Source organism: Pantherophis guttatus, chromosome 3 (assembly GCF_059756535.1).
Source record: "Pantherophis guttatus breed Tessera chromosome 3, ASM5975653v1, whole genome shotgun sequence".
NCBI classification, from domain to species: domain Eukaryota; kingdom Metazoa; phylum Chordata; class Lepidosauria; order Squamata; family Colubridae; genus Pantherophis; species Pantherophis guttatus.
In genome coordinates, this window is record NC_142065.1 from 188,669,560 (window position 1) to 188,696,130 (window position 26,571).

Genomic DNA, 26,571 nt, shown 5'->3' on the forward strand with positions numbered 1-26,571 from the left:
CCATTGTCATATAAGCTGAAAAATCAATCATGCTGGGAGTGATCAGTGGAAAAAGAAGAAGGGACTTCCCTAGTACCTATTGGCTGGCATTATAAAGGATGATACCAGATGAGCATGGAGGATCTGAAGGATGTATTGCAAGGCAGAGGGGCATGGAGAGTATTGACACATAGAATGGCCAGAGGTTGGGCATGACTGAATGGCTGTTGATGATGAGAGCAATTGTAAGCCACAATTAAATATCAATCTGTTCCCTTGGAGAAAAGTATTGGAGTGCCTCCAATTCATAAACGGCAAAGCACACTATGAGGATCTTTGAAGTACACATGGGCAAGCTATGTTTTCAAGGCTGCATGTTGGTTGCAAACATTCATTCCTTAGGGAACACCTCCTCTTTTCCCAATCATAAAGTGTATAGTTTATCAAGAAGATCAATTCGCTTGTATTAAAGAATTCTTTCTCAATGACCCTTTCAAAATTACTGTACTGAGAGCAGACCTTGGCTTCTTCCTGTCTCCCAGTGAACCTGCTCAAAATTACTGATGATCCACAGTACAGAATAAGCAACCTTCAAGCAAGGCTGCTGGAAGGAAGAATGAAATCTTATTGCTTTCCTCTCCCTCCTAATGATCTGCTGGAAGGAAGAGGATGAAATAATGTATTTACATATGTAAGAACATCCCCATCTCTATTAAGCAATCCAAGCTTTGGCACCAAAAATATTGCCCAAGCAAGATAAAACCTGGTTTGGGTTATGTTTGACTTTTGCTGACTATATGGATACATCTCTGTAGTTTTCTTGGCAACACCACGCAAATGGTTTGCCATTGCTATCTTCCATTCCAGGATGTTAAAACACACATACACAAACAACTGTCCCCTACCACACACCCCATGCAATCTATAGCCTTTCCTGGCAGTTTTCCATCCAAATACTAATCAGTTCTGACCCTCCTTATTTATTTATTTTTTAAAGATTAGCCAAGATGGCTGGATGCTGCTAGCTGGTGTAACCAAAAATGTTGTCTACATTACGGTCTGTTGAGGTTGTATAGCTGCCAATATCTTCCTGACAGTTGCAGTAGCCCCCTTAGAAATGGAGGACAAAGGAAACTGGGCCTATTATAGCTTCATTGGAGAAAGTTCTTATGGATTGACAACAGCTGTGGGAATCAGATAAGGATTACAGCAATGGGTATTTGACAGTATATCATCAGAGGGCACTAGAGTGCTTAGCACAGCTTTTGCTTGAGCAAATGTACCAGACTATTCCACAGTTGTGGGCCCAAGACATCTGAAGTATACAGCTACAAGAATTCTACTGTATTGTAGATGTATTATTTAAGTGTGGAAAATGCAGTGCTGAGATTGATCAGAATTTAGTCAAAAGTTATTATACAACATATAGATGGTTTTTTTTTAGCCGTAGGGCCATCACTTATTTTAGCCTTGCTGAAGAGTCCTATATCTGTTACTTTATTGGTATTTTGTTGTTTTTCTGCACTAATATTATTTAAATTATATTATTTAATATTATTTAATATTATTTAAATTATAAGCTTTCCTGAGAGCATGTGAGATGCAGAAGGACACAAACATATTTTTCTCAGAGTCAATCATTAGATATAAATGAATTTTAACAGGGCAGATTTTGTTATCGTACAGCAAATGAAACTGTCCTGTTGAATACAAAGAGCAGAGGTCTTCAAAGTTGGCCGCTTTAAGACTTGTGGACTTCAACTCCCAGAATTCTGGGAGTTGAAGTCCACAAGTCTTAAAGCGGCCAACTTTGAAGACCTCTGACAAAGAGCATGTGGGTTGCCTGAATTGCTGGATCTATTAGATCCTTTCCCACCATTCCATCTGCATCTCATCTCTAGATGTACCATTCCTAAAGTCAACGCCCTGGCAACAAAATCCATGATGCTGAGCCACATATAAATCTATTCAATTCTACTCAGAAAAAGAATCAAAACTCCCCAACTACCACAAATAACTTTCTGAGCCAATCTGCCACATAGATAGTCACTTAAAAGCACACTTCTTTCATTTTCCAGGATTAACAATTAGTTAATTGTATTCTGGCTCCAACTTGCCTGGAGCAAAATAAATCTAGGGAGCTACTATTCAGAAAACGTCAGTGATATGTTTGTCTTGTTAAGTTAATATTTCCTTTCTACAATTACTAATTCAATTTTAAATGCTCACGGAGAGGGGAAGTGTTATGAAGCATGTTGAGTGGGCACTTATGTAAGCTAAAGAAAGGTTTTTTAAAGATTTTTTTAAAAAAAGAATTACTGCAATTTGTATGCTGTTGCTAGGAGTTAAAAATGACTTGATGACATGTAATTGATCAATTAATTACAAGCATGGGTTCTAATACATTTGAACTGTTTAATCATTTTTTAAATGTATGTTTGTAGTTCTACTTTACTAGTACATGCCTGTGTGCATGCACATATATAATACACAACAGGAAATTGAATTTCTGGTTTTCAGATAATGATTTCCCTAATTGCTAAAAATCAATTCCCCCCCCCCTTTGTTCTTTGTTGAGATTCTTTGAAGGTCTGAAGGAGGACTAATAACTTCTTAATGCTTTTCATGTTATTCCAGTTCTAGCTCTCTTCCATTTCCAGAGGAGAGAAAACCATTGATGGTTTCTATAACAAATGTTGTCTAGTGCCAAATACTTTTGTAGTGCTGGTTTTACTGTTGTTGCAAGACATTTAGTCCTGCTCTTTATGGTCCTCTAGATGCTGCTGACCAAAAAAAATCTCAAAGCTTGTTCATGGGTTTAAAAAGAATTTGATTCCCTTTCTAATCAGTTATAAATACACCTTTGTGAAAATAAGTTCTGCTGAACTCAGTGAGTCTTTCTCCCAAGCAAGCATGAGTGGACCCGTGGCAAGTACAGCGACTGTTGAAATCAGGAATCTGAATTTCAGCTGTTTTAAAATCTGTAACATATTAATAAATCTACTATTTAAAATATATATTTAAACTGTCACTACAGGAGAAAATAAAAACTTTAGAAGTAAACCATAAATAATTCAGTGAGACTAGGTAAGGAGACACGTATAGCTTCCACTGTCAAGATGACTACTAGAACTTATAAACAGAGTGACCATGCTGATGGTAGCTGTGATGAATTGTATTTTTGGAAGCTACCCATCTTTGTCACAAGTTCCCACTAAGCAATGAATCATCAAATCATAGAATCATAGATTGGAAGGGACTTCTGAGGTCTTCTAGTACAACCCACTGCTCAAAGCAAAAATCAAATGGCTGTCCAGTCTACTTGAAAACCTCCCATGTGGGAGCACCCATAACCCTAGGAGGCAAGCCATTCCATTTATTAATTGTCCTCACTGCCAGAAAATGTCTCCTTATTTCTAGGTTGGACCTCTCTTTAACAACTTTCCATCAATTACTTCTTATCCTGCCCTATGATGCCTTAGGCTTAGAGAATAAGTCAATCTTCTCTTCTTTATGATAGTCCCTCAAGTATTGGAAGGCAGTTATCATGTCCCCCCTAATCCTTGTCTTCAATAAACTGGACATACCTAATTCCCTCAACCATTTATCATACAATTTAGTGTCCAGATCCTTCATTATCGTTGTTGCTCTTCTCTGAATACTTTCCAGGGTCTCAACATCTCTACTGTATCATGGTGATCAGAACTGGGCAACATATTCCAAGTGTGGTCCCACCAGCACAGTGTAAACTTCTCTAAACATCTCTCAAGAGAATAAGTAGAAAGTAGACTTAAGAAACAGGATATGGAAGCTGTTTGGTACAGATTAAAAAGTATTTTAATAAAGAATGTGATAGAAGTGTTGTGAAATTACACTTACGGGAAGCATATAAAAAGAAGTGGATGATGATGAAGTGGAAAAGGCTATGGATAATTTAAAAAACAGTATGTAACAGAATGGCCATTGCTGCAAACGAGGATGCAATAAAGATATCGAACCATGTGTATGTAGAGAAAATTCTGACTGAAAGGGAACAAGAGGTGACAGAGACCAAATTTTAGGAAGTGAAGAGTGATAATGGCTAAACAAACTATGCTATTAAGAAGGAACATTAGAATAACTGTTTGAAATACAGCTTTAACTATCCTGAAGTTTTAGTTATAACATTCTAATTTTAGCCCTTTCTTTGTTCCAATTCCATTAGCAATTTCCTTTTTTTTTTTTTTTTTGCTATTACAGATCTTGTGATAATAACCTTAAATATATTTCCCATTTATGAAACTCCTACTCTTACAAGATTGGTTCTTCCTAGCTTGACATTTAGTAGTTTAGCTGGACTATTCCTTCTGTAATATTATCAGTTTGTACCTATACAGCATGTATATCCAATCTTTTGGTTTGCCTAGACTGCATAGAGTGAAGAGGAATTGTCTTGAGCCGCATTTAAAATATATAATGTATTTAATGTGTACAAACAGCAAATTTCCCTTATCATTTTTTTTTAAATTACAAACTTGTGGGCCCACATTACTAGCTATTCAGGACTGCATGTGCCCCATGAGCTGTGGATTGGACATGCTTCCTCCTTGGATTGCATAGCAACATTTATTTAGAGTCATATCTTTTTGGGTTTTTTATTGGTACAATACCATGGGAACCAAATAGGCAGAAACTGATTTATTGCTCTAGATAAATATTTCTGATCAGTTTGGTGTCCTTTTATTCAGGGTGTTTATAATGTCTGCTCTCGCTGTCAATATTTAATTTAATATAGCTGACGTCTCAATTTTTACTTAGAAAAAAAATGAAGAAAGGAAAAAGCTCACCCAAGAAACAAATGCCATTCATGTAATGATAGAGTAGTACAGTATGTCAATACTTTTTTCTTGTAGGAAAAAAGACCAAATGAGAGATTTCCAGTAAAAGACTTTGTCCTGGATTCCACGTCCGTTCTGTGAAATTAGATCAATAAATAAGACGATGGCACAATAATAGCTTCCTCTGGAATCCAACCAACTTTCTAGGGAAACTATTAAGGATGTAAATGCCTGTTGGAAGCCAAAAAGATGCCCCAGTTGAATGTATACAAAGGGCACAATATTGAGTACATCAGATACACAATAGGCATTTGATAGGAAATGACGACACTAGCACAGCCAGCTTGGTTTTTGCTCCAGCGACTGATACTGAGAAGTATTCAGGCTTATACTCTTACCCCATCATGGTAGTCAAATTTATTTATTTAGCGTATGGCTGGTCACACACAGTATTAAAACACTTCATTTTTACAGGTTAAAAACAATTAAAACAATAAAAAAGCAGTAAGAAAACCTAAAAGGAAAACAGAAATAACATTTCAAAGTTTAATGTCGAGTTTGGAGATCCAGTCAGTAGCTGCCCTTGTTATGCAGAGGAAGTCCCTAGAATCTCCTGGATACCTTCTGTTAGGGCATTCCCTCACTATATGCTGGATAGTCTGTCGAGGGGCCCCGCAATCACATTGTGCTGAAGGTGTCTTTCCCCATTTATACAGGGAGTCAGCACACACCCCATAAGTTGTCAAAGATGGAAATACTACAAGAAAAAAGGCCATATGCTCAGGAAAAAAAAATGTTTTCAGTAGTCAAGCAGTTCCTTAGCTACCTAGAGGAGATGGTCTGTGGTCAGGGAAGAGAGTCAGTACCAGTTTGGCATAGTGATTAAGGCACCAGAATAGAAACTGGGAGATGTGAGTTCTAGTCTTGCCTTAGGCAGGAAGTCAGCTGGGCGAGCTTGGGCCAGTCATTCTCTCTCTGTCCTAGGAAGGAAGCAATGGCAAACCATTTCTCAAAAACCTTGCCAAGGACACTGCAGGGACTTGTCCAGGCAGTTACCAGGAGCCAACACTGACTTGAACAGAGAGAGAGAGAAAGAGGGAGGATTATTTTTGGAGACTACATGGACTCTGGAAACAGGAGGAAGTGCTTTTTCAGAGCATGTATGAAAAACCCTCGAGCAAAAAGCGTAGGGCAGTTTTAATCATACAGATGCCTCTGCACAGGGCATTTAAATAGTCCAAGCAAACCAAGATGCTTCTTCCATTGGACGGAGATGCTCCTTTCATTAGCAAATGCCAGCAAAGCCCCCCCCCCCCCCGCTTTAAGTTGCACCTCTGCAAGTATGCGGCGGCACTTTGCTCAAAACTCTGCCTTTTCCGCCGGCAGAAGAAGCTGGAAGCGCCGGGGCCGATGTCGGGAGAGCGTCGCTCGAGCCGAGCAGGGCAGCGCGACCCACTCGCGGCGTGGACCGGGAGCGGAGCGCTTTCCCGGGGCATCCAAGGTGGACTTGGAGCAGGCGCGGGAAAGCGGGGGAGGCTGGGCGGCCGGGCGGGCAGACAAGGAGGCGAAGAAGCGGAGGAGGAGAGGTGGGTAGCGGTCCCGGGGAGGGATTAGCCGGGCTTCGCAAGAGGCCAAACCGAGCCCCGGCTGCCGCGGCGAGCGCCCTCCCAGTGGCTGAAGGACCTGCCAATCTGTGTTGTAATCCTGCAGGAATTTCGCCAGGCTTTAACTAGGAGTCGCTTCTCGCAGACGGCGGAAGAAAAGCGAGGCCAGGCGAAGTGGGAGCAGCTGAGGAGGACCGGCTCGCCTGTGGCTCGGCTCGGCTCGGCTTTTCTTCCCCATCCTCCAGGGGGAGCGAGGAAAACGCTCGGGAGCGCGCGCGCCTCGGTTGCTCCGCTGCTGTTGCTGCTGCCCGGACTGCAAACTTTCTTCTTTGCGCCCGCAGCCTCGAGAGCGGGAGAGCCGGGCAGGGGAGGTCGCGGGCCCGCGAAGCGCCGGGCAGCAGCCCACCCACCTACCTACCTACCCATCCATCCACCTACCTCTCCATCCATCCATCCATCCACCCCCTCCGTTCCTCGCCAGCCGGCCAACTCCGCCCTGAAGCACGCCGACAAGTGAGGAGCGGCGGGTGAAAGGAGCCGAGGGGGAGAGAGAGAGAGAGGAAGGCAGGAGAGCGAAAGGGGAGCCAGCGAGGCCGTCGCTCCCGGCCGGATCGTTAGTCAGCGCTTTGCTGCCCGGGTTGGCACATCTCTCCTTCGGGGGGGGGGAAGGAATCTGCGGGGCGCCTCTTTTCACGCCGCCTTCCTTTCGTTGCGGGCCGCAGCGAGAGCTGCAACGCGGGAATAATGTGGAACGTGTGGATGGTGCTTGCCTTCGCCTTATCGGCCTGCGTCTCGGGCGAGACGGTAAGTGGGGGTTGTTTTCATGTCCTGTGGGGAGGGGGAAGCAGGGCAAAGGGGCAGCTGCGAGGGGCGCTGGTGTGGATTCCCACGATTTCCGTCCACTCGGTCAGTGGGTGCCTCTCCTTTCCTGCTCTAACTCTTGGGGAACTTTTCCCGTCTTCTCCGCTCTGCCTTTACGGGCAGTCTAGCTCGACCCTGGGGCGATGGAAGAGAGCGGGTATATATTTTTAAACCAGCACCGAAATCCCCTTGCTTGGTTCGGAAACTGGCTTCGGCCTCAAATTGGAGAAAGAGGCGCGGCGGGACGGGGATCAATCCGGAGCGGGAGGAAGGATGAGACGCCCCCGCTGTTCCCACATCTGCTGCGCAGAAGTTTTGCGAAGGTCATTTGCAAAGATCAAAACTTTTTAAACAGGAGGGGCGCCCTGCTTAATGGTATGTGAAACGGGGGAGAGGGGGAAGGGCAGAGAGAGCCACTATATTTTTATTTGACGGGTGGAAAATGTTTTTTCCTCCTGGGATTTGGCGGGGTTGATGGTGGTGGAAGCAGGCTTTTGAACTGGAGATTCTTTATGGATAACTCTTGGGATACGTTTTTATTTAAACAAAAATCTGCCCGAAAATTGCATATGGAAAAAGATGGGACAAGACAGAAAAACGGGTCGGGGAAAAGAGAGGAGCGTAAAAACAATATGGGAAGGTGGGGGGCGTGAGTGTTAAACTGTATGGTGTATTTATCATTCAGACCTCTCCTTCCTTCCTTCAGTCTGTTGAATTCAATGGAGGACTCTAGGAGAACATGATACCATGGTGATTCTGAATGTGACAGTTTTTGGATGTGTTTGCAGATCCAGTCTGGCATCACTTGAGTTGTGTTTGATAGATCCAAATGGAAATTTGGATTATGTTGGGAAGAGGTGGATTCAGTTGGGGTTTTTTTTTTTTCCTTCTGGAAGGGAAAAAGGGTGATGAACAATCATATTGTTTTTCTTGTAAATTAGAGGATTTATGAGAACGCTGGAATCATAATTCATGATTTTAGGGAAATAATATTTTTTAAAAATAATTAGGGTTTTATTTGCAGTTGTTGGCTCATTTCCAAAACCAGTAGGTTTCATCTTGTGAATACTCAAGAGTAGCGAATTATACACTACTTTTTTCCCCTACAATAATACACAAGAGTAGTGAATTATACACTACTCTTGTGTATTATTGTAGGGGGGAAAAGGACATCAGAGAAGAAAGACAATGTTTTGCAGGTCTCTTCAAATATTCTCTGGACTTTGTCAAAGGGTTTATTCTCTGGCAAGGATGGATAAAGTTGTGGCAAAAAAAAAATCTGAATCTATTGCAGAGGAAACTGTCTCCTCCATTGCCCAAATTCTTCTGTGGAGAAGTTGTTGGAGAGAAATTCTCTTTGATGGATAAAATCCCTGATGATCTCTGCTGGTTAAAGTGCTTGTGCCCTTTGAGAATATGAGTTCAGCTGCAGATCTTGAACATGCCTTTGTGGTTTATTCCAGTATATTTGTGGAATAATCAAAATACTGTTGCCTTATTCTTCTAGCGTTTCTTTTCCCCTTGTTCAAGGTTAGATGTAGTTCATCTTATGTTGAATCTGAGAAATTTGCAATAGATACTGAATTTCACTCTCTGGAGAAGAATGCTTGTATTTGTGATTCTCCATTTGTAATGCAGGCATCACTGCTGAATACCAAGAGTGAAAGCCCAGCTGAAATCTGAGAATGCTACAGACCTTCCTTTTCCTTCTCTGTGTTTTGATGTGGCCTTAATTTTACTTTCTCTGTTCTTACATAGTTTGATTCCCCCCATATGTCCCCCCCAAAGAAATGAGGAGAATCCCTCTGCATAGCTTAAAATATTGTTTCGTTATTGAACTCTTTTTTTTACATGTTAAAAATTACTTTAGTAATCTTTACATATAGTCAAACATGTCCTTCAAACTGGTTTTAGATATTCAGTTTGCTGTAATCAGTTACTATAACTGGTAGCCAGATCTTTAAATATTTTATATAACACATCTCTTGTGGTGGTGACTGGGAGTTGGATTGAATGTGGAGAGAATTAATTGTGCTTACACAGAAGTCATATGATTCTCTATTTACCTCAGATATGTATCTCTGAGTAAATTTAATGAGATGCATATATGTTTCTTGACTTAGGACCAGGTACCTGAAGGAGCATCTTCTCCCATGTGTGCCTACCTGGACTATAAGATCATCTAAATTAGGTACCTTCATCAAAGGAGATGAGGTGGGCCTTTCCAAAGAGGGAGGTTTTTCTTTGGTATTATCCTATTTTTGGACTTTTCTTCCCAGAGAGGCTCTGGCGCTTACGTTGGCATTATTTTATTACCAGATAAAGGCCGTTCCAGGTTTTTTAATTGATTTTTATTTGATTATAATTCTTAGTTTTTGAAGAACTGCCATGCTGTTGCTTAGTTCATATGGTGTTTTGATCAATCAGAATAGAGCTGGAAGGGACTTTGGAGATCTTCTAGTCCAACCCCCTGCTCAAGCAGGAGACCATATACCATTTCAGATAGGTGGCTGTCCAGTCTCTTCTTAAAAACCTCCAGTGATGAAGCACCTACAACTTCTGAAGGCAAGCTGTTCCACTGGTTAATTGTCCTCACTGTTAGGAAGTTTCTCCTTAATTCCAAGTTGCTTCTCTCCTTGATTAGTTTCATCCATTGTTTCTTGTCTTACCTTTTGGTGCTTTGGAAAATAAGTTGACCCCCTCTTCTTTGTGGCAGCCCCTCAAAACACCAGAATACTGCTATCATGTCCTCTCTAGTCCTTCTTTTCTCTAGACTAGCCATACCCAATTCATGCAACCGCTCTTAATATGTTTTGGTCCCCAGGCCCTTAAACATCTTCGTTACTCTTCTTTGCAAAGTCTCAACATCTATTTTGTAATGTGGTGACCAAAACTGGATGCAGTATTTCAGGTGTCGTCTTACTAAGGATTTATAAGGTGGTACTATTACTTCACGTGATTTTGATTCTATACCTCTGTTTATACAACTAAGGATTGTATTGCTTTTTGGCTGGTGCCACATACAGGTCTCTCTCACAGTTACTGTTTTTGAGCCAGGTTTTGCCTAATCTATATTTATACTTTTGGTTTCTGCTGCCTAGGTGTAAAACCTTGCTTTTCTCAACATTAAATTTCATGTTGTTGGATAGGGCCCATTGTTCAAGTCTGTCAAGATCTTTTTGGATCCTGAACTTGTCTTCTGGGGTGTTGGCTATTCCTGCCAGCTTAGTGTCATCTGCAAATTTGAAGAGTTCCCCTTCTATTCTTTCATCTAAGTCATTTATGAAGATATTGAATAGTACTGGGCCTAAGCTTCCTTCCTTCCTTGCAGATGTAGTACAATTAAGGACTATTCGTTGAGTACAGTTTGTCAGCCAGTTAGAAATCCTTATGCTGGTGATGCTATCTATCCTACATTTTTCTAGTTTACCAAGAAGTAGGTTGTGGTCTATTTTGTTGAATGTATATTTCATATAAACATATCAAATATTTTATTTTTCATTTTATATGAATATTTCATTTTATATGAAATATATTTATTTCATATAAAGATATAAAATATTTCATATTTGATTTGATTTTATCATATATTTTTACTCAGATTATATTTTTAGAGTGTTTTGTATGTTACCCAGAGAGTTTCAGCTACTGGGTATTTTAAATAAACAAATACGTGGAATATATTAAACGATTTTTAGTCTTAATTGTGGAAAATTGAGCATTGGAAGGATACTTGTCAATTTCATCATGTTGAAAGTGAAAAATGATAAAGGAAATAATACATATCTGCTTTACTCCTGTTTTGGATTAACATCTGTACATTTTTGTGAACAGTAAACTAGTTTATAGATGTGAATGTGATTTTGAATTGTATACCCCAAATTGGAATCCTCATTATATAAAAAGTTGACACTATCAACTACTCCAGATTTACAGTTTAGGAATGATGAGATTTATATGCATTTTGCTTGTGAACTGGGTCTTTATTGATGTAATAGAAAAACCGATCAATGAAACTTTGCATGATCAAGATTTAATGCTGCATTTAAAAATAATACTTTTAAAAATAATACATATAAACAGAACAATATGTGTAACAGGTACATTGAATTGGATTGAAATTACCTGATGTTGAACCAATAGTAGTAAGAATTCCATGTGAGTTTTGTAGGAGACCATGCCCCATAACCGACCATGCAGCTGAGAATGCCTTTTATCTGATTAGCTCCCCATTTAATTTCACTTGTGAAATCAGTTGTGTAAAGCAAAGAAGAGGAACATCCTTCTTCAGAGAATATTATATTGCCTGGTCAGGTAATCAGAGCAGAAAACTACCTTTAGATCCAAAATGATGGGGTGAAATTCAGGTTTCTCCTAGAAGCAGACCAGTTGCCTGTATCTCTGCTAAAGCACTGAAATATGATTGCTTTAATCCATGCCAGTATGGATTACATTGAAAAATGTTAGCAGCTCTGAGATGATCCAACTGGAATTAGGAATCATTTTTTTCAAAGAGAATTTGACTTATAGCACATTGCAATAATTGAAAATTTTCAAGTGCTTGACTAAGGGGTGCCCAGGATCCATCAGAGAGGCAAGGTGTGGTGTGTGTGAATGTTTCTGTGTATGAGTATTGTGTGCGTATTGCATTGAGTTCTGATTGGTGACTTGACTGAGCTAATTGTGGTTTGAATAGAACAATACTGTGAGGAAGGACTGTATGAATCTCCATCATGATAAAACCCATACAAATTAAGGTTTAAAAATTATGGGTTTTGATCCATATTGTTATTTTAAACATGAATTCATTCAAGTATTTACGATGAGTCCAAAGAATCTGTTCCTTGCTAAGCTGAACTGAAGGAAAGGCAAAGGAATAGATGAGTTAGGGAGAAATTAGAATATTCTAGAGCAGACCTCTTCCTGAGAATTTTGTTCCTTCTTTATGGGAGTTTGCGTTGCTTCAAAATCAGCCTCAAAGTAGTTCAGCTTCACAGTATCAATGATGAGTCCATGTATTGTGGGTTCATGTATGATGTATCTGAGGCTGAAGCAAAAATGGTCATTTTATTTGAATCGTTTTATCTCAAAAAGGGCATGTAAGCCACCCATTCTCTCACTGTCTCCTCCCCTTTCCTCAAATTTCAGCTGCTATAGCAGGGGGTGGCTAGGGAATTCTGGGAATTGAAGTCCATAGATCCTAAAGCTGCCAAGTTTCGACACCCCTGTTCTATAGCGCTGTTTTCAAAGTTTTAAGGTGAAATCTGATTGTATTCAAACTCTGAAGAATGGAAATGCCCTTTGGGAGGTTTTTTTTTGAATAAACAGAAGGAAATTCCTCCATCTGGTCTCTTCCATATAATCCTAACTACAAGTTGCATCACCCTGAAGCACCAAGCTGGTTACTGTCCAAGACGTGAGGTACCTATTCAGATAACTCTGAATCACATTTAACAAATGTTTATGTATATTTGCTCTGAAGTCTCTGTGAAATCATTGGGGACTGTGGTTCAAGGGAATATCTGGAGGAGTGTTTTACTGACTGCATTTCTGTTCAGCTTTCTCGCTTCAGCTTTCTCAGGTTTTTTTCTGAATTAAATGCAAGAAAATCCCCACAATTCTGTACAATTTCTATTTTATCACTTACAATTGACAGCATAATTTCATACAGATTTCCTCTGTATGGCTGGAAACATATAGTCTTGACTCAGTAATGCTATGGTTATGGAATCGATTCTTATTTTCAAATGTATAAACACAATTCTTTGATATATTAAACCAAAAAGTTATACTTTTCCATATCTAGTTATTCTTTTCTGATTTGTTTTGTTTCCGTTTCTTTGGAAAGGTACATAAGTTCTAGTCCACAGTTTTTTTAAAAAAAAACAAACAAACAGAAGGAGAGTTGTTTTTTTGGCTGCAGTTACAAGAGAAATAAGGAATTACAGACGTTGTGGTGTGTTAAATGAGGGAGCATGTGTTGCAAAGAAAATTGTATCAGGATTACAGTAAATGCAGAAAGCCATCAATTGTGGTGGTAGAACTGTGGTAAAGTACTTGGCATCCTCTCCTTCAACTATATTTGGATGTCTTCAAAACATACACGTTGCCACCACAGAGTGTTTGTTCCAGCTGCAGAATTGTTCCTGCAGGCAATTATGAGGATATGATTTCATCAGCCACAGCTATACACTGTGATGACAAAGCTCAGTCTTTGCCAACCTGGTGCCCACCAGTTATGCTGGGATATCTACTTCCAATATTTCCAGCTAAGTTGATGTTTAATAAAGGAGTTTTAGAACATTCCTGTTCTCCCTGCTCTTTTATCTGGCCAGTTGTTAATGTGGTTTGACACTTCTTATATATGGGAAACCAAGTGCTAAACTATTATCTTCGTAATCTGCCAAATCTACAATATTTTATTGTTGAAGTCAATACCCATAATCAGTCAAAAGCTAAGGAATTATGAGAGTTAATCTAATAAAGATTGGGATGCTTGTTAACCCAGTAAAATGAATGTTTATGAGTGCAATTTTAATTTATTACAATTTGTGAGCAGAAATATGTGTCCTTTCCTTCCCAACTGAATTCCTCTGAAAATTCTCTGCATTTTACACTGCAGTTTAAAAAAACACTTTCATTGTTATTAGCAGTTTTGTTTTTTAAAGTCAAAATGATGGCCTCTCTGGGAGCAGAAGGGAAGGCAGAAAAGAGATCCATGGAGAAGTTGTGATTTCACCTATGGGTGGCCCTGATAGTAGACAATGTGATTCCAGTAGAAGATAGCCCTCAGTTTATGACCACAGTTGGGACTGGGAAATTCATTGTTAAGTGATGTCATTAAATGAGGCATCACATGATTGCACTCTTATTTTTATGACCTTTAGTGCTGCAGTCATTAAATGAATAACCATGGTCATTAAGGGAGACATCACATGATCACAATTTACAACCTTCCCTGCTGGCTTCCCCATTGACTTTGCTTGTCAGAAGTTGGTTAGGAAGATAGCAAATTGTGATCAGGTAACTGCAGGACACTGCAACTATCATACATGTAGCTAGTTGCCAAGCACATGAATTATGATCCATGGTGCGACAGTTGTAACTCTGAGGACAGGTGGTAAGTCACTTGTTTCAGTGCTGTGGTAACTTCAAATCATTGTTAAACTGGTTTTTTTGAACGGTCGTAAATCAAGGACCACCTATATGTAGCTCAGGGTTAAACTGTGAAATCCTTGATGTTCTCTGAGGATTGTTTGGTTGCAGTTGTAGTTCTAGTTGGGTAAGCAAACAACCAAGCTCAGAAAGCATCGGAGACTCCATAGACAAAATGAGGCAGGTGCCTCAGACAGCAGATATTAGGGTGCCGGAGAGCAGAGCTACGAGCGTTCTTGTTATCTGTCCTGCATGTCCTATAGCCGTGTTGGTAAACCTATGGCACGTGTGCCCAAAGTGGCACGCAAAGCCATATCGCCCGGCACGCGCGGCCTTGTTTGTCTTCCGGTTTTCTGGTGCACATGTGTGCGCAATGATCAGCTGTCCTTTGTGCATGCGGCAGTGCCGAAAACCAGTGTGCACATGTGCGCCGGCCAGCTGATTGTTGGGTGCGCATGCACACCAGAACCCAGAAATTCAGCTTTTCCAGAGCACAATCCCTTCGTGCACGCCAAAAGCTGGCCTACGCATGTGTGTCGGCCAGCTGATTGTTGGGCACATGCATGCTAGAACCCGGATGTTCAGCTTTTCCGGAGCGTGGCATTTCCATGCGAGTGCCAAAAAAATTCATCACTGTCCTATAGTCACTTTGTAGTAAAGTTCAGCTATCACTCTAGTTGACTTCTTTTGGGGGGATATGGGAGGGGTGAGCACCATGGTTTGGGTTGGCCCTGTCTCTCTTGCTGCATATGTCACTTGAGGATTATATTTGTATACATTACAAATACATTAAGTATTTTACTTAATACTGTACATTCAACATTAATCTGAGAGATCCACCACATTTTTCTTAGATTTGTCAGACAGGTAGAAGCTTTGAAAAGAAGTCCTTTTAAGTTCTGCTGAAATATTTCAAAGGGCCAGATGGAATTCATTTCTTCTACTAAGAAGTGGAATGCCGTTTATATGCACCCAGAATGACACCAGCCAAACCCAAGATTGAGATATTAGGAAGGCTTGAAGCAGTCCTGAGATTTGTAGAAATATTAAGAATTTTTAGAGAAAAAACTGAGGGCTATTATGGGGCATTAGAGCTAACGTTTGAGAGAGAATACATGCCCTTTCCTTCGGAGACAAAATAAATAGAAAATCATAAGAAAATTTATTGTGGAAGTGCCCCACCTATGGAAACTTTTATCCAGATATTTTCTTTGGTATCTGTTTTCTGCCACCATCTGAAGAAGTTTATAATTAAATGGATGTTTGATGAGAAGAGGAGAGGAGAGTTGAAGAGAAGAGAAGAGAAGAGAAGAGAAGAGAAGAGAAGAGAAGAGAAGAGAAGAGAAGAGAAGAGAAGAGAAGAGAAGAGAAGAGAAGAGAAGAGAAGAGAAGAGAAGAGAGGAGAAGAGAAGAGAGGAGAAGAGAAGAGTTGGAAGGGACCTTGGAGGTTTTGTAGTCCAAGCCCTGCCCAGGCAGGAAACCCTACACCACTTCAGACAAATGGTTATCCAACATCTTCTTAAAATTTCCAGTGTTGGAGCATTCACAACTTCTGCAGGCAAGTTGTTCCACTGATTAATTGTTCTAACTGTCAGGAAATTTCTCCTTAGTTCTAAGTTGATTCTAGAGAAGCTTATCCTATTTGTCATTAACTCTCTTTCTTTCAGTAGTCCTCTCAGGCTATTTTATGAGTGGAAGGGCGGGAGGATAATTTCATTAAAAAATTACTGTTTTATTGTTTATTTGCTCTTTTGTTTTGCTAACTGCGTGGGGCCACTCATTTAAAGGGGGGAAGTGCAGCATTAAATATTGTATGAGTTAAGTAAAGATATGGTATATCCTGGAATATGAAGTACTATAACTGAACAGAACCGTTGTGTATGGCAAGATATACAAGCCTCCTGTTTTGAACAGAATAATATAAGGATGCTTTAAGTCTCAAGTAGGGGTTTGAACCAGGGCAATTTCAACTCTGCTTCTTCTTCCTAATTAAGATGAAATGCTTTGGTGGTCTTTAGATGGATTAATGAGAGCCTGTCACCTATAATAATTATGATTATTATTGTGATTGTAAACTGATTTGTATATTGGCAGCAAGCCATGGAGAAGACCAGGAAATTAATGGTAGTGAATTTGAATAATTATTTGCTCTAACTAGAGGAAGGAGTGAATGTAAACATATAAATAAATAGCATAGATAAATAGGATTTCTTGCAATTTTCTATTTCTTTATAAGGGTTTTCCACATGAAAAAGTCACACGCGGATAGTATTTGGACAATTGTGTATTCATTCACAATTCATTCAATTATTCTTAAACTATTTTATTTTATTTTATTTATTAAATTTATTGGCCACCGATCTCACCACAGGGTAGTATTGCCATAATACTTCAATTAAATTTTTCCGTTCACCATTTCCAATGTTCTACTTGTGAGAAATAATTATTTATGTTGTAGAGGACATAAAAGGGGACTTGGCCTGTTGTTCAAAAACACCCTTGTCATCTTATTGAACATCACTATTTCTTTTAAACTATGCTGTTCTTTGAAGATGGAGTGATGGCATTTAGTCCCCCATGAGACACCACTTCTGTAAAAGTAATAAAAATCCCCTTTTTTCTGTTCGTCTCTCATCTTAGTTGAGTGAGTAGTTTGAGTTCACTTCAACACACAAAGTGCTGTGACATGGCTTCCTGTTGTAACTGGGGCTGGAGGGTGATTTCAGGGTATTATTCTCTGAACAATATTTTGTTTTGTTGACCATAGTGTCTGCTCACAAGGCAAGGGAGAGCTTGATGATCTGCTGCCCCAATAATTTATTCTAAGACTTCCCATGAATCAACAGTTCTCCAAAGATAACATCATTCTTGTTCACAGTAAAGCATAATTTGCAGCCCTCTTGAACAAAAACAACTAAATCATTTAATATGTAATAGAGATCCAGTTTGGTGTATACGTGGTACACGACTTAGAACAATTCATTTAGCAACTGTTCGAAGATATGACAGTGCTGCAAAAAGAGACTTACAACTCGTTCTCACACTTAACAGTCGTCATAGTCCTTGCAGTCACATGATTAAAATTCAGGCCCTTGTTAACTGGCATGGATTGATGATGATTACAGCATCCCAGGATCATATGAACTGCCCCGTTAGCTTCTGAGTGTATGAGGGAAGCTGGATTCATTAAATGATTGCATGTTTCACTTAACAATCATGGCCATGGCAAAAAAAGCCATAAAATTGGGCACGAGTCACTTAGCAAGGGAAGTTCTGGTCCCAATTTTCATCATAAGCTGAGGACTACCTGTAGCGCTTAAGGCATCAGGCTAGAAATCAGGAGATTGTGAATTCTAGTCTGCCTTAGGTATAAAGCCAGTTGGGTGACTTTGGGCTAGTCACTTTCTCTTAGCCCTGGGATGGAGGCAATGGGAAATCACTTGGCAAGAAAACTGCAGGGACTCCAAGAATTGGACATGATTGAATGGAAAAAAGAAAAGTAGCTGCTTGTTGTTTTCAGTTCTGTATTAATTGAGGAGCAATATAAAAAGAATGTAACTATCTTTAAGTGCCAAGCATTTTCTTAAGGGAAAATCATATGCAGAGAGTTAAGCCTTCAGGGACCTATTTCCAACAAGCAATGAGAACTATTTTTGTCCGGTTCTTGGTTTGCGTTATGTGAGCTATTAAGAAATACATAAAAACTATATGCATTCATATTACTCATAAATATCTAAAAAGAACAAAATAGTTATAAGGCTGGGTGTTTTTTTTAAACACACTAATGCACAAACTTTAGCCCAGTGCAAGTAGCTTTAGATCAAAGGTAAATGTATTTTGGTAGCTTCGCTAAAATTTGTAAAACTTCCCGGTGCGTGCATGTGCACCGGGGGCTGCTTTTCCAGTTTCCCGCACATGTGTGCGTGTTCCCGTTTCTGCACTCAGTGCCGAAAAGGTTTGCCAACTCATTATCCCCATTTCACTAAGTTACCATTAAAGCTACTTTATGCTGAACTCAATGAACCTGGCCAGAGTAAACAGATATAAGATTACATAATTAATCAGAATTTTGTCCCTGTTAAAATAGGTGAGGACCAGTGGTGGGTTTCAAAATTTTTTATTACCGGTTCTGTGGGTGTGGCTTGTTGGGCGTGGCTTGTTGGGTGTGGCAGGGGAAGGATACTGTAAAATCTCCATTTCCTCTCGATCAGCTGGGACTTGGGAGGCAGAGAATAGGTGGGAGTGGGGCCAGTCAGAATTTTTACTACCTGTTCTCCGAACTACTCAAAATTTCCACTACCGGTTCTCCAGAACTGGTCAGAACCTGTTGAAACCTACCTCTGGTGAGGACTCACAAATGTTTTAGTGGAAATGAGGTTCTGATTAATATAGTAGTTGCAGTAGAAAGTTATTTCAACTTGAATTGAACTCTCAGTTATGTTTGACATGGCTGTACATACCTCTATAGTTTTAAACCAAACATTTGTTCAGTAATGGAATTCTAAGGAAGACAATGGAAAAGCAAGGTTTAATGCTCTCTTTAAGCTACATTGTCCACACTTTGCTAGCTGTTTAATAAAAAAAAGCAACTATGCAGGACCAAAGTATGTGACTAATGCCATGTTTGGTTTAACTCATAGTTAAGATCCTAAATAATTTACAGAGAGAATAAAATGCACAGAAGGTTGATTTTCACAAAAGTGCCTTGGATGTGGTGAGACTCCTTGATTCTATCTACTTCAGTTCCACCCTCTGTAACAACAATATGAACAATCAGCTCAGTTTCATGTATTAATAAGCTATCTTTGTATATCTGAGCAAACCCAATATTTGATTATGTAAACAAAATATATGTTGTGTAAAACTCATCTGAAGAACTATGTTAAGCCTTCTTTAAACCTTTATACAAGTCTATGCTTTTTTTTTTTACATTATGATAACTTACTCATCTTTATTATTTTGTAACTAGTAATATCTCCACTGGTTTAAAACAAATAGAAAAAAATACACTTTGAGATGAAGCCCTCACTACATATCTGTGATTTGAGCAGAACTAAAGATTCACATTTCTATTGCCAGTAGCTTGCATTATTGCCTCAGGCAATTTTCCAATCATGACAGTCGAGCTGACACCAATACGCTCAATTATACAAGTTGATCATAGCCCACTAGCCATGGACATGTGGTACATCATCCTATTTTGATGCCTGTTTGACATTTAAAGTTGAAGTTTGTCAAATAACAATCCAATTATATTAAGTAGCAGAAATGTTATGTTTGGTCTGGTGGGTCAAAAGTTGCATCATAGACCTATCAATACTCCTGTTATTCCTGAGATGTAATTTATTTACTTCTGTCATATTGGCTCCAATATGTATTCCTACAGTATGTAGGAATTGCTCTTGGATAAAAAACAAAAAACAGCCATGATAGCTAAGACACATTCGTGTTAGGTTATTCTGCCAATTTGACGTTTCCCATAAATACATTTGATTGATTCCAAATGAATCTGAATGAAATGGTAAAAATAGGGATATGAAAAAAATTGTATTTGTTTTAAAGCTTTTATATTAAGTGGTGTTTCACTTCATGGAGGCAGAATTGCCACCCCAGGATAGATCTTTGAACTAACATTACTGTTGTTTTTATTACTCCGAGAAATTTTTATATTCAGAATGCTTCCAGTTTTTCGTGGGTTTGCACATTTCTTTAGCCTAGTCTTTTTGATTATTACTTAGCTACGAGGCTTGGCATTTCAATTGTAATATGAGCTTTAAAATAAAGAAATGACATGAATCATGCCAGAGACTAAAGGGATGTCAAAGCCTTGGGTTTTTTGGGTTTTTTTTACGTATTTGCTGAGTTTGGCATTAGCTTTATGTTTATAGTCTCACTTGTGTATCTAGCAGCCTGATGTACAATTGGATCTACCTCCAAGTACAGATTTCGGTTGAGTAACAGCCCAACACTGTGCATGTTTATTTGAAACCTGAACCTCTGAATCAAAGAATCAAACCTGAATTTAGCAGGACTTTTTCTCTTGGGGCCACCCAATTTGTGGTATTTGCATCATTTCTTGAAAATCTTTTGTGTAGTATGTCCCACGTTATGTTCCATTGGGAAAGCTTAACTAGCTTTTCAGCTGTATAGATGTAACAGAACCTTCCCTGTAATTTTTGGCAATAGGAGAGAAGGTTTAGCTGCAAAGAAACTTTGAACTAGAGACTTACTGTCTACGGTAGGGTAGTAATAGCAATAGCACTTAGACTTATATACCACTTCACAGTGCTTTACAGCCCTCTCTAAGCGGTTTATAGAGTCAGCATATTGCCCCCAACAATCTGGGTCCTCATTTTACCAATCTTGGAAGGATAGAAGGCTGAGTCACCCTTAAGCGGGTGAGAATTGAACTATTGGCAGTCAGCAGAATTAGCCTGCAATACTGCATTCTGACTACTGAGCCACCATGGCTCTTCCATGGGTAAGTCCCTAAAGGGCTTTAGGCAAGCTACTGATACTGATCTATTTTGCAGGATGATTGGAAGGTTAGTTAGATGTGACACAGTGGTGGGTTGCTACCGGTTCACACCAGATCGGACAAACTGGTAGCGGCGGCGAGAGGTTCCACCCACCCGTCCGGATGTCTCTGCGTATGCGCAGAAGCGTCATGCGCATGTGTGAGCGTGTGAGCACCCACAAACGAACCGGTAGCGGCCGAAATTGAAACCCACTACTGATGTGACATCTAGGATTGGTACTCTTTTCTGAGTCCTGAATTGTTGGATATTCTCTCTTGGGCTATCCTCAATAATGAGGATTGCAAAATTCAGCAAACTCATCCAAGGGATTTTTTTTCCCTGCAAAAACTTCAAAGTGTTCTTATATTATTTTCTGCAATGAGAGGCTGAAAAATACAAATATGCTATAATTAGTTCTCTGTAGAAGCAGTTTTTGCTTTACTATTTATGCTTGTCAGAATGCCAAGTTGGTTAAATAAATGCCCACTGGAGCTTATGTATCTCTCCCACAGAAGATATTATTGCACAGCTCTGTTCTCCCATATGCAGAGATATTTGTTCAGATTGCTTGGTTTTTTTTTCACACCACTCATTTTGTTTGCATTCATGAGTGCAGACTAAGTAAATTGTTGTTACAGCATTTATTTAAATAGTTTTCAGATTATAGTAGCATGAGTGATATTATACAGTACCATAGAATGAATGATACACTACTATTGCATGGTAATATTAATGGTGTTTCATTGTATTCTAAAGAACGCTGTATTTGTTTTGTAAGAAAATTCTCTGAAAAAGTTCAGATTGAATATCATAATGGCATAATGAGTGATGATCGTCACTCACTCCAACTCATCTCACTGAGTGGTTGTGGGGAAAATAGGAGGAGGAAAATGTATTGATATGTTCACCCCCATGAGTTATTTGTAAAAATAATAGAGGCGGGATAATATAATATAGTATAATAATATAGTATATAATATATAATGTGATGTAGTGTAGTATATTGTAGTGCAGTATAATATAATATAACATATGCAATACAATATAGTATAATATTTATTATAAAAATATATATTTCATATATAAGTAATATGGCAGCCTTCTGTAATCTGGGTGTTGCTAAATTAGGGATGTCTATGTTGACTTGAAGGCATTACCAATTACCAATAACGTAATGTAAGTAATACAGGAACATGGTGGCTCAGTGGCTAAAATGCTGAGTTTGTTGACTGAAAGGTTGGCAGTTCGGTGGTTCGAATCGCGTAACAGGGTGCCGCGTAACAGGGTGAGCTCCCATTACTTGTCCCAGCTTCTGCCAACCTAGCAGTTCGAAAGCATGTAAAAAATGCAAGTAGAAAAATAGGAACTACCTTTGATGGGAAGGTAACAGCGTTCCGTGCACCTTTGGGTTTAGTCATGCTGGACACATGACCACAGAAACGTCTTCAGACAGCGCTGGCTCTTCGGCTTTGAAACGGAGATGAGCACCACCCCCTAGAGTCGGGAACGACTAGCACATATGTGCGAGGAGAACCTGTACCTTCTAAATGTATGTAGAATGTCAAGAATGTTATATGAATGGGCAGTCTTTTGTGGCTGAGTATACCACTTGACATTTTTGGAGATCTATGTGGCAGTGTCTATGTCTCATCCCCAATTGTTAATATTTACCTGATCCAATATGAAAGTAGTGTTTTTCTTCTTCTCTCAAAACAAGCTTTGTCATAAATGCAATTTACAGCATTATGATGGTGAAAATATAGTCAAGGATCTCTACACTTCCTTTTGATTGCTTTGTGCCCCTGTAGCTTCTGGGCATTTTTTCCTAGGTCTGTTCTGCTCATTGCAGAACTCGATTCCATCATGTGAGATTCTCCTTCTGTACCCATCCATTTGTTTTATCCTACTTATCCTTTATCCTCCTTAGGATAAGAGAATTGGCAAAAAAAACAACAACAACTAAATAGAGAGCCAGATCTCCCAACTTCCCCTGCTATCCCGCCTAGCACAAGTGGCAAGAGAAGCAGGGAGGCAAACAGTATTTTTAGATGCCCCACCAGTGATTGCACTGAATTAAAAAATTGGTTCCCAGCCACCTGTCAGCCTGTTCCCACCCTCTCCAAATTTGACAGGAACTCAGTATATGTATCAGCGCAGTGAAGCAGGAGAGATCCCATTAGCCTTAGCACTGAGGCAGAATAATTCTTAGGTGGGAATGAGAGCAGAGAAAAGTACGTTAGAGTACTTTTGATATGCCTTAAGAACTGGAGAAAATCATAAATACATTGTTATGAGGTATAGATCATAGATGTAGAATGGATGAGGTGATATCACGGGGAGGCCTTCTGATTTTTCCTAAATTGGGTGGGGAAGGACTTTTAGCATTTTAGCAAAAGTTGTTTATTTCCTTGTGCTTTGCTTGGGGGGATTCTGCCCAATTCATTGTTTGAAGTAGAAGGTTGAGTGAGTAGAATAAGAAAGATTAAAACAAACAAGACTCAACTGCATCTTTTTGAAAAGAAGATTTTTCAGTCTTTCCAAAAGTACAGAAGATGGATTCTAAACTTTCTTTAAACATTGCCTTCTCCCTTTGTATCTTTACTGCATGGTTTTCATAGGTAACATTCTGCTTAACAGTTGAATCAGTGCCTCTTATGTTAGAAGAGGCTGAGTTGTGACTAAATCAAAGCTTGGTTTTTTTCTCCAATTTTTTTTTCCAGATCAGTGTTCTTTGTGCTGCTTGGTATTATTCTTTTCTTTTAGTACTTTGTATTTGGTATAGGATACACTCTAGATCTGAATACTGCACAAAGTTTCTACCATGCAATATTCTCATCCAAAGCATAACTCGGTAAAAATACGTTGATTAAAATATAGGGATATTTTAATCACCACAATATCCCTTTGGTGATGAGGGATATTGTGTTGATTAAATTATATTTCTTCAAAAATAGATAATGTAAATAGCATAATCAACGATTTCCAAAGACAAAATGGAAATAAAATAATAAGACACAGAGAAGCAGAGATTTTAATTTGATGTCATTTAATATGACAGAGCACTCAGAAATAGGCAATATTGTAACTTTTGTGATTAATATATGATAGCTTTCTTTGCTCAGGATCCTCCAAATGCTGGCTTTACAGCTCCCAGAGGGCCATAATGTAGAGGCATCTTCAGGAAATCAAGATTACATGAAAATGATGGCATGGATGCAGTGACTTCATAATGCAAATGCTACCCTTATTAATGTCACAGTATTTGATGCAAGTCATGGACTATATTATGACTCAGGTTTAGTCACATACCCTCTGAAGATATTGAAGCTGGCTTGACATCTTGGGAATTATGCTGTAAATTAATTTGGAAGGGAATAAATTGGGGAAAGGATGATTTATAATGGTGAAGAGATCTGTTAATGTTGTATACTCTCAACCCAATTTATTTCTCGGTGTTTTTTTGGGAAAGAGAGAATACTTTGCATGACCCCTTGGGCTCCTGGACAAAAGTATAAATAAAGAAGACAAATATAAGACAGCACATACTCTTTCCAGTCTTCTTGAAGTAAATTTTGCTTCCAATACATTGTATATAAATATTGGCTCCTATCTTTATTATTATCTTTTCTCACACCCCACCCTATGAAGCAGTTGCTGAGGTAATAGTTGGCTAGGAGAATAATGGTTTTGCAGCCTCCCCTTTGGCTTTGTCAGGAGAGAGATAAAAAAGAAGGTTGATTATTTAGAGTTTAAAGAAAGCTCTTAGGCTTCTGAGTCCTGGTTGCTGCTTGGTGCAGGAATCCAAATTAAAGCATCTTGATAGATTGCTGTCTTGTCTCTCCTTGAGCATTTCTGGAAATTGAGCACTCACTAGTTGATTAACTGTTGAATAGTTCTTACCCCTAGGAAGTTTTTGCTACCAACTGGAATCTAAGACTCAAGCCCTGGGGAGTATAGGAGTGAGTTCTCGTTGGAAAGGGTACTTGGAAGAATGTTATATTACCTGATCCCTTTCTTTTTCAAAGCTAAATTTACCATGTTTCTCAGATCTCTCTCTGTGGAACTGGAAACTTTGTACTTGCTTTTTTTGAAAGCCCAAAGAATGAAAATTGCTCATATACATTTCAGTGGATCCTTTTTTGATTACTTATTTTGTGGAACAGAGGTGATTAAACTGTCCATAAGAAATTAGCTATCATCTATTTTCTTGGTAATAGTTATATATAAACTTATTTCTTAGGTAACTCTTTTGAATCTTATCGAACAGCATTTTATCTATATTCTAAACAATGTCTTTAAATGGAGCCATTTAGAGAAGTCATGGCCTATTGTTATGAGAAAGGATGCAATCTGGCTTTTTCTTATTTATTTGTTGGGAAAGTCGAGGTAATTTTTTCATGTATTCTGTATACACAAAACTTTGCTGTAGAGCCTTTGGCGCAAACAGCAGCTTTTGCTAGGCCAGTGTTAAATATAGCATGAAGCTTAAGAGAACTGACCTACAATTAAGTTGTGGCAGTCCCTCATTTGGTGTTCTGCAGTTGTCAATTAGCCTTTATTATGAAAGATTTGTTTGCTTGAAGCTTTTGTGAATGGAGGCTGAATTGAAACAGTTTGCTCCTTACCTGAATAACAAGAATGTAAATTTGTATGCCATTCTGCAGGTGCCTATTTTAAGGGCGAATTTTGGGATGTTCTCTTTACTTCTAATAATGTGTTTATTTAAAAGAGATTTTTTTCTCTCAACTCCTTATTTGCAGAACGATGTATTTTAAATCTCTTTACCTAACCACTAACATATGCAATATTAGATCAATCGGACCTAGGGAGAGTAAAACAAGAGATATCAAAGAATCACCATCGTCATCATCATCGTCGTCATCATCATCCTAGTGTTATCCTCGCAGGTGCTGGGTTCACTTTTTGGATTGGTGAACACCATTCTTGCACAATCAAACACAGCATCCTGGTCCAACTGGGCAACTTTCATGACTGCATTTACTGTGTCTTGCCATCTTTGCTTCAGCCTTCCACGCAGGGCGTTGCCATTTGTGAAAGTGGAAGGCAATGCAAGGATGGTGTGGAGGTGCTGTTCATATATAGGATATGATGTGTAAAGAATGCTTAAGCATTTGGTGGTTGACGATGTTCTAGGGGGCGATGTTCATCTCTGTTTCTTAGCCAAGGGAGCCAGCATTGTCTGAAGACACTTCTGTGGTCATTTAGCCAGCATAACTCAATTCACATTTGCCACCCCAACTGGAGAGAACCTGGTCAAAGAAGTCTGGCATAAGCTATGATTTTCATATTTTTCATCTAATTGACATCCTATCTAATATTTACCTTATAACTATCTCATGTCAGGGCACATTTAGATCATATAAAAAATAATAAAATCATACTAATAGTATTGAGTTCTCCCCTCCCCCTCCCCCTCCCCCTCCCCCTCTCCCTCTCCTTTCCTTTCCCTTTCCCTTCCCTTCCCTTCCCTTTCCTTTCCTTTCCTTTCCTTTCCTTTCCTTTCCTTTCCTTTCCTTTCCTTTCCTTTCCTTGAAAACCATAAAAGGATGCTATATTTGCAGTAGAAAAGGCTCAAAATTCATAGCTTTTGCTGAGTCAGAAGCATCAGTCAAAAGC

At 39.2% G+C, this 26,571-nt stretch overlaps 1 protein-coding gene across 3 annotated transcripts in view; it reads left to right on the plus strand.

The window, feature by feature from the left end:
• Window positions 1-6,116: 6,116 nt before the first annotated feature.
• The window catches only part of SDC2 (syndecan 2), a 75,485-nt gene continuing 55,030 nt past the window's right edge, over window positions 6,117-26,571 (plus strand). The window contains exons 1-2 of one of the 3 annotated variants that reach the window (XM_087891367.1): window positions 6,146-6,382; window positions 6,507-7,204. In XM_087891367.1, coding sequence (XP_087747493.1) covers window positions 7,145-7,204 — 60 coding nt within the window. In that variant the 5' untranslated portion in view covers window positions 6,146-6,382; window positions 6,507-7,144. Of the gene's footprint in view, window positions 7,205-26,571 lie in introns of all 3 variants that reach the window. The other 2 variants (XM_087891366.1, XM_034422485.3) reach the window with 2 other exon arrangements.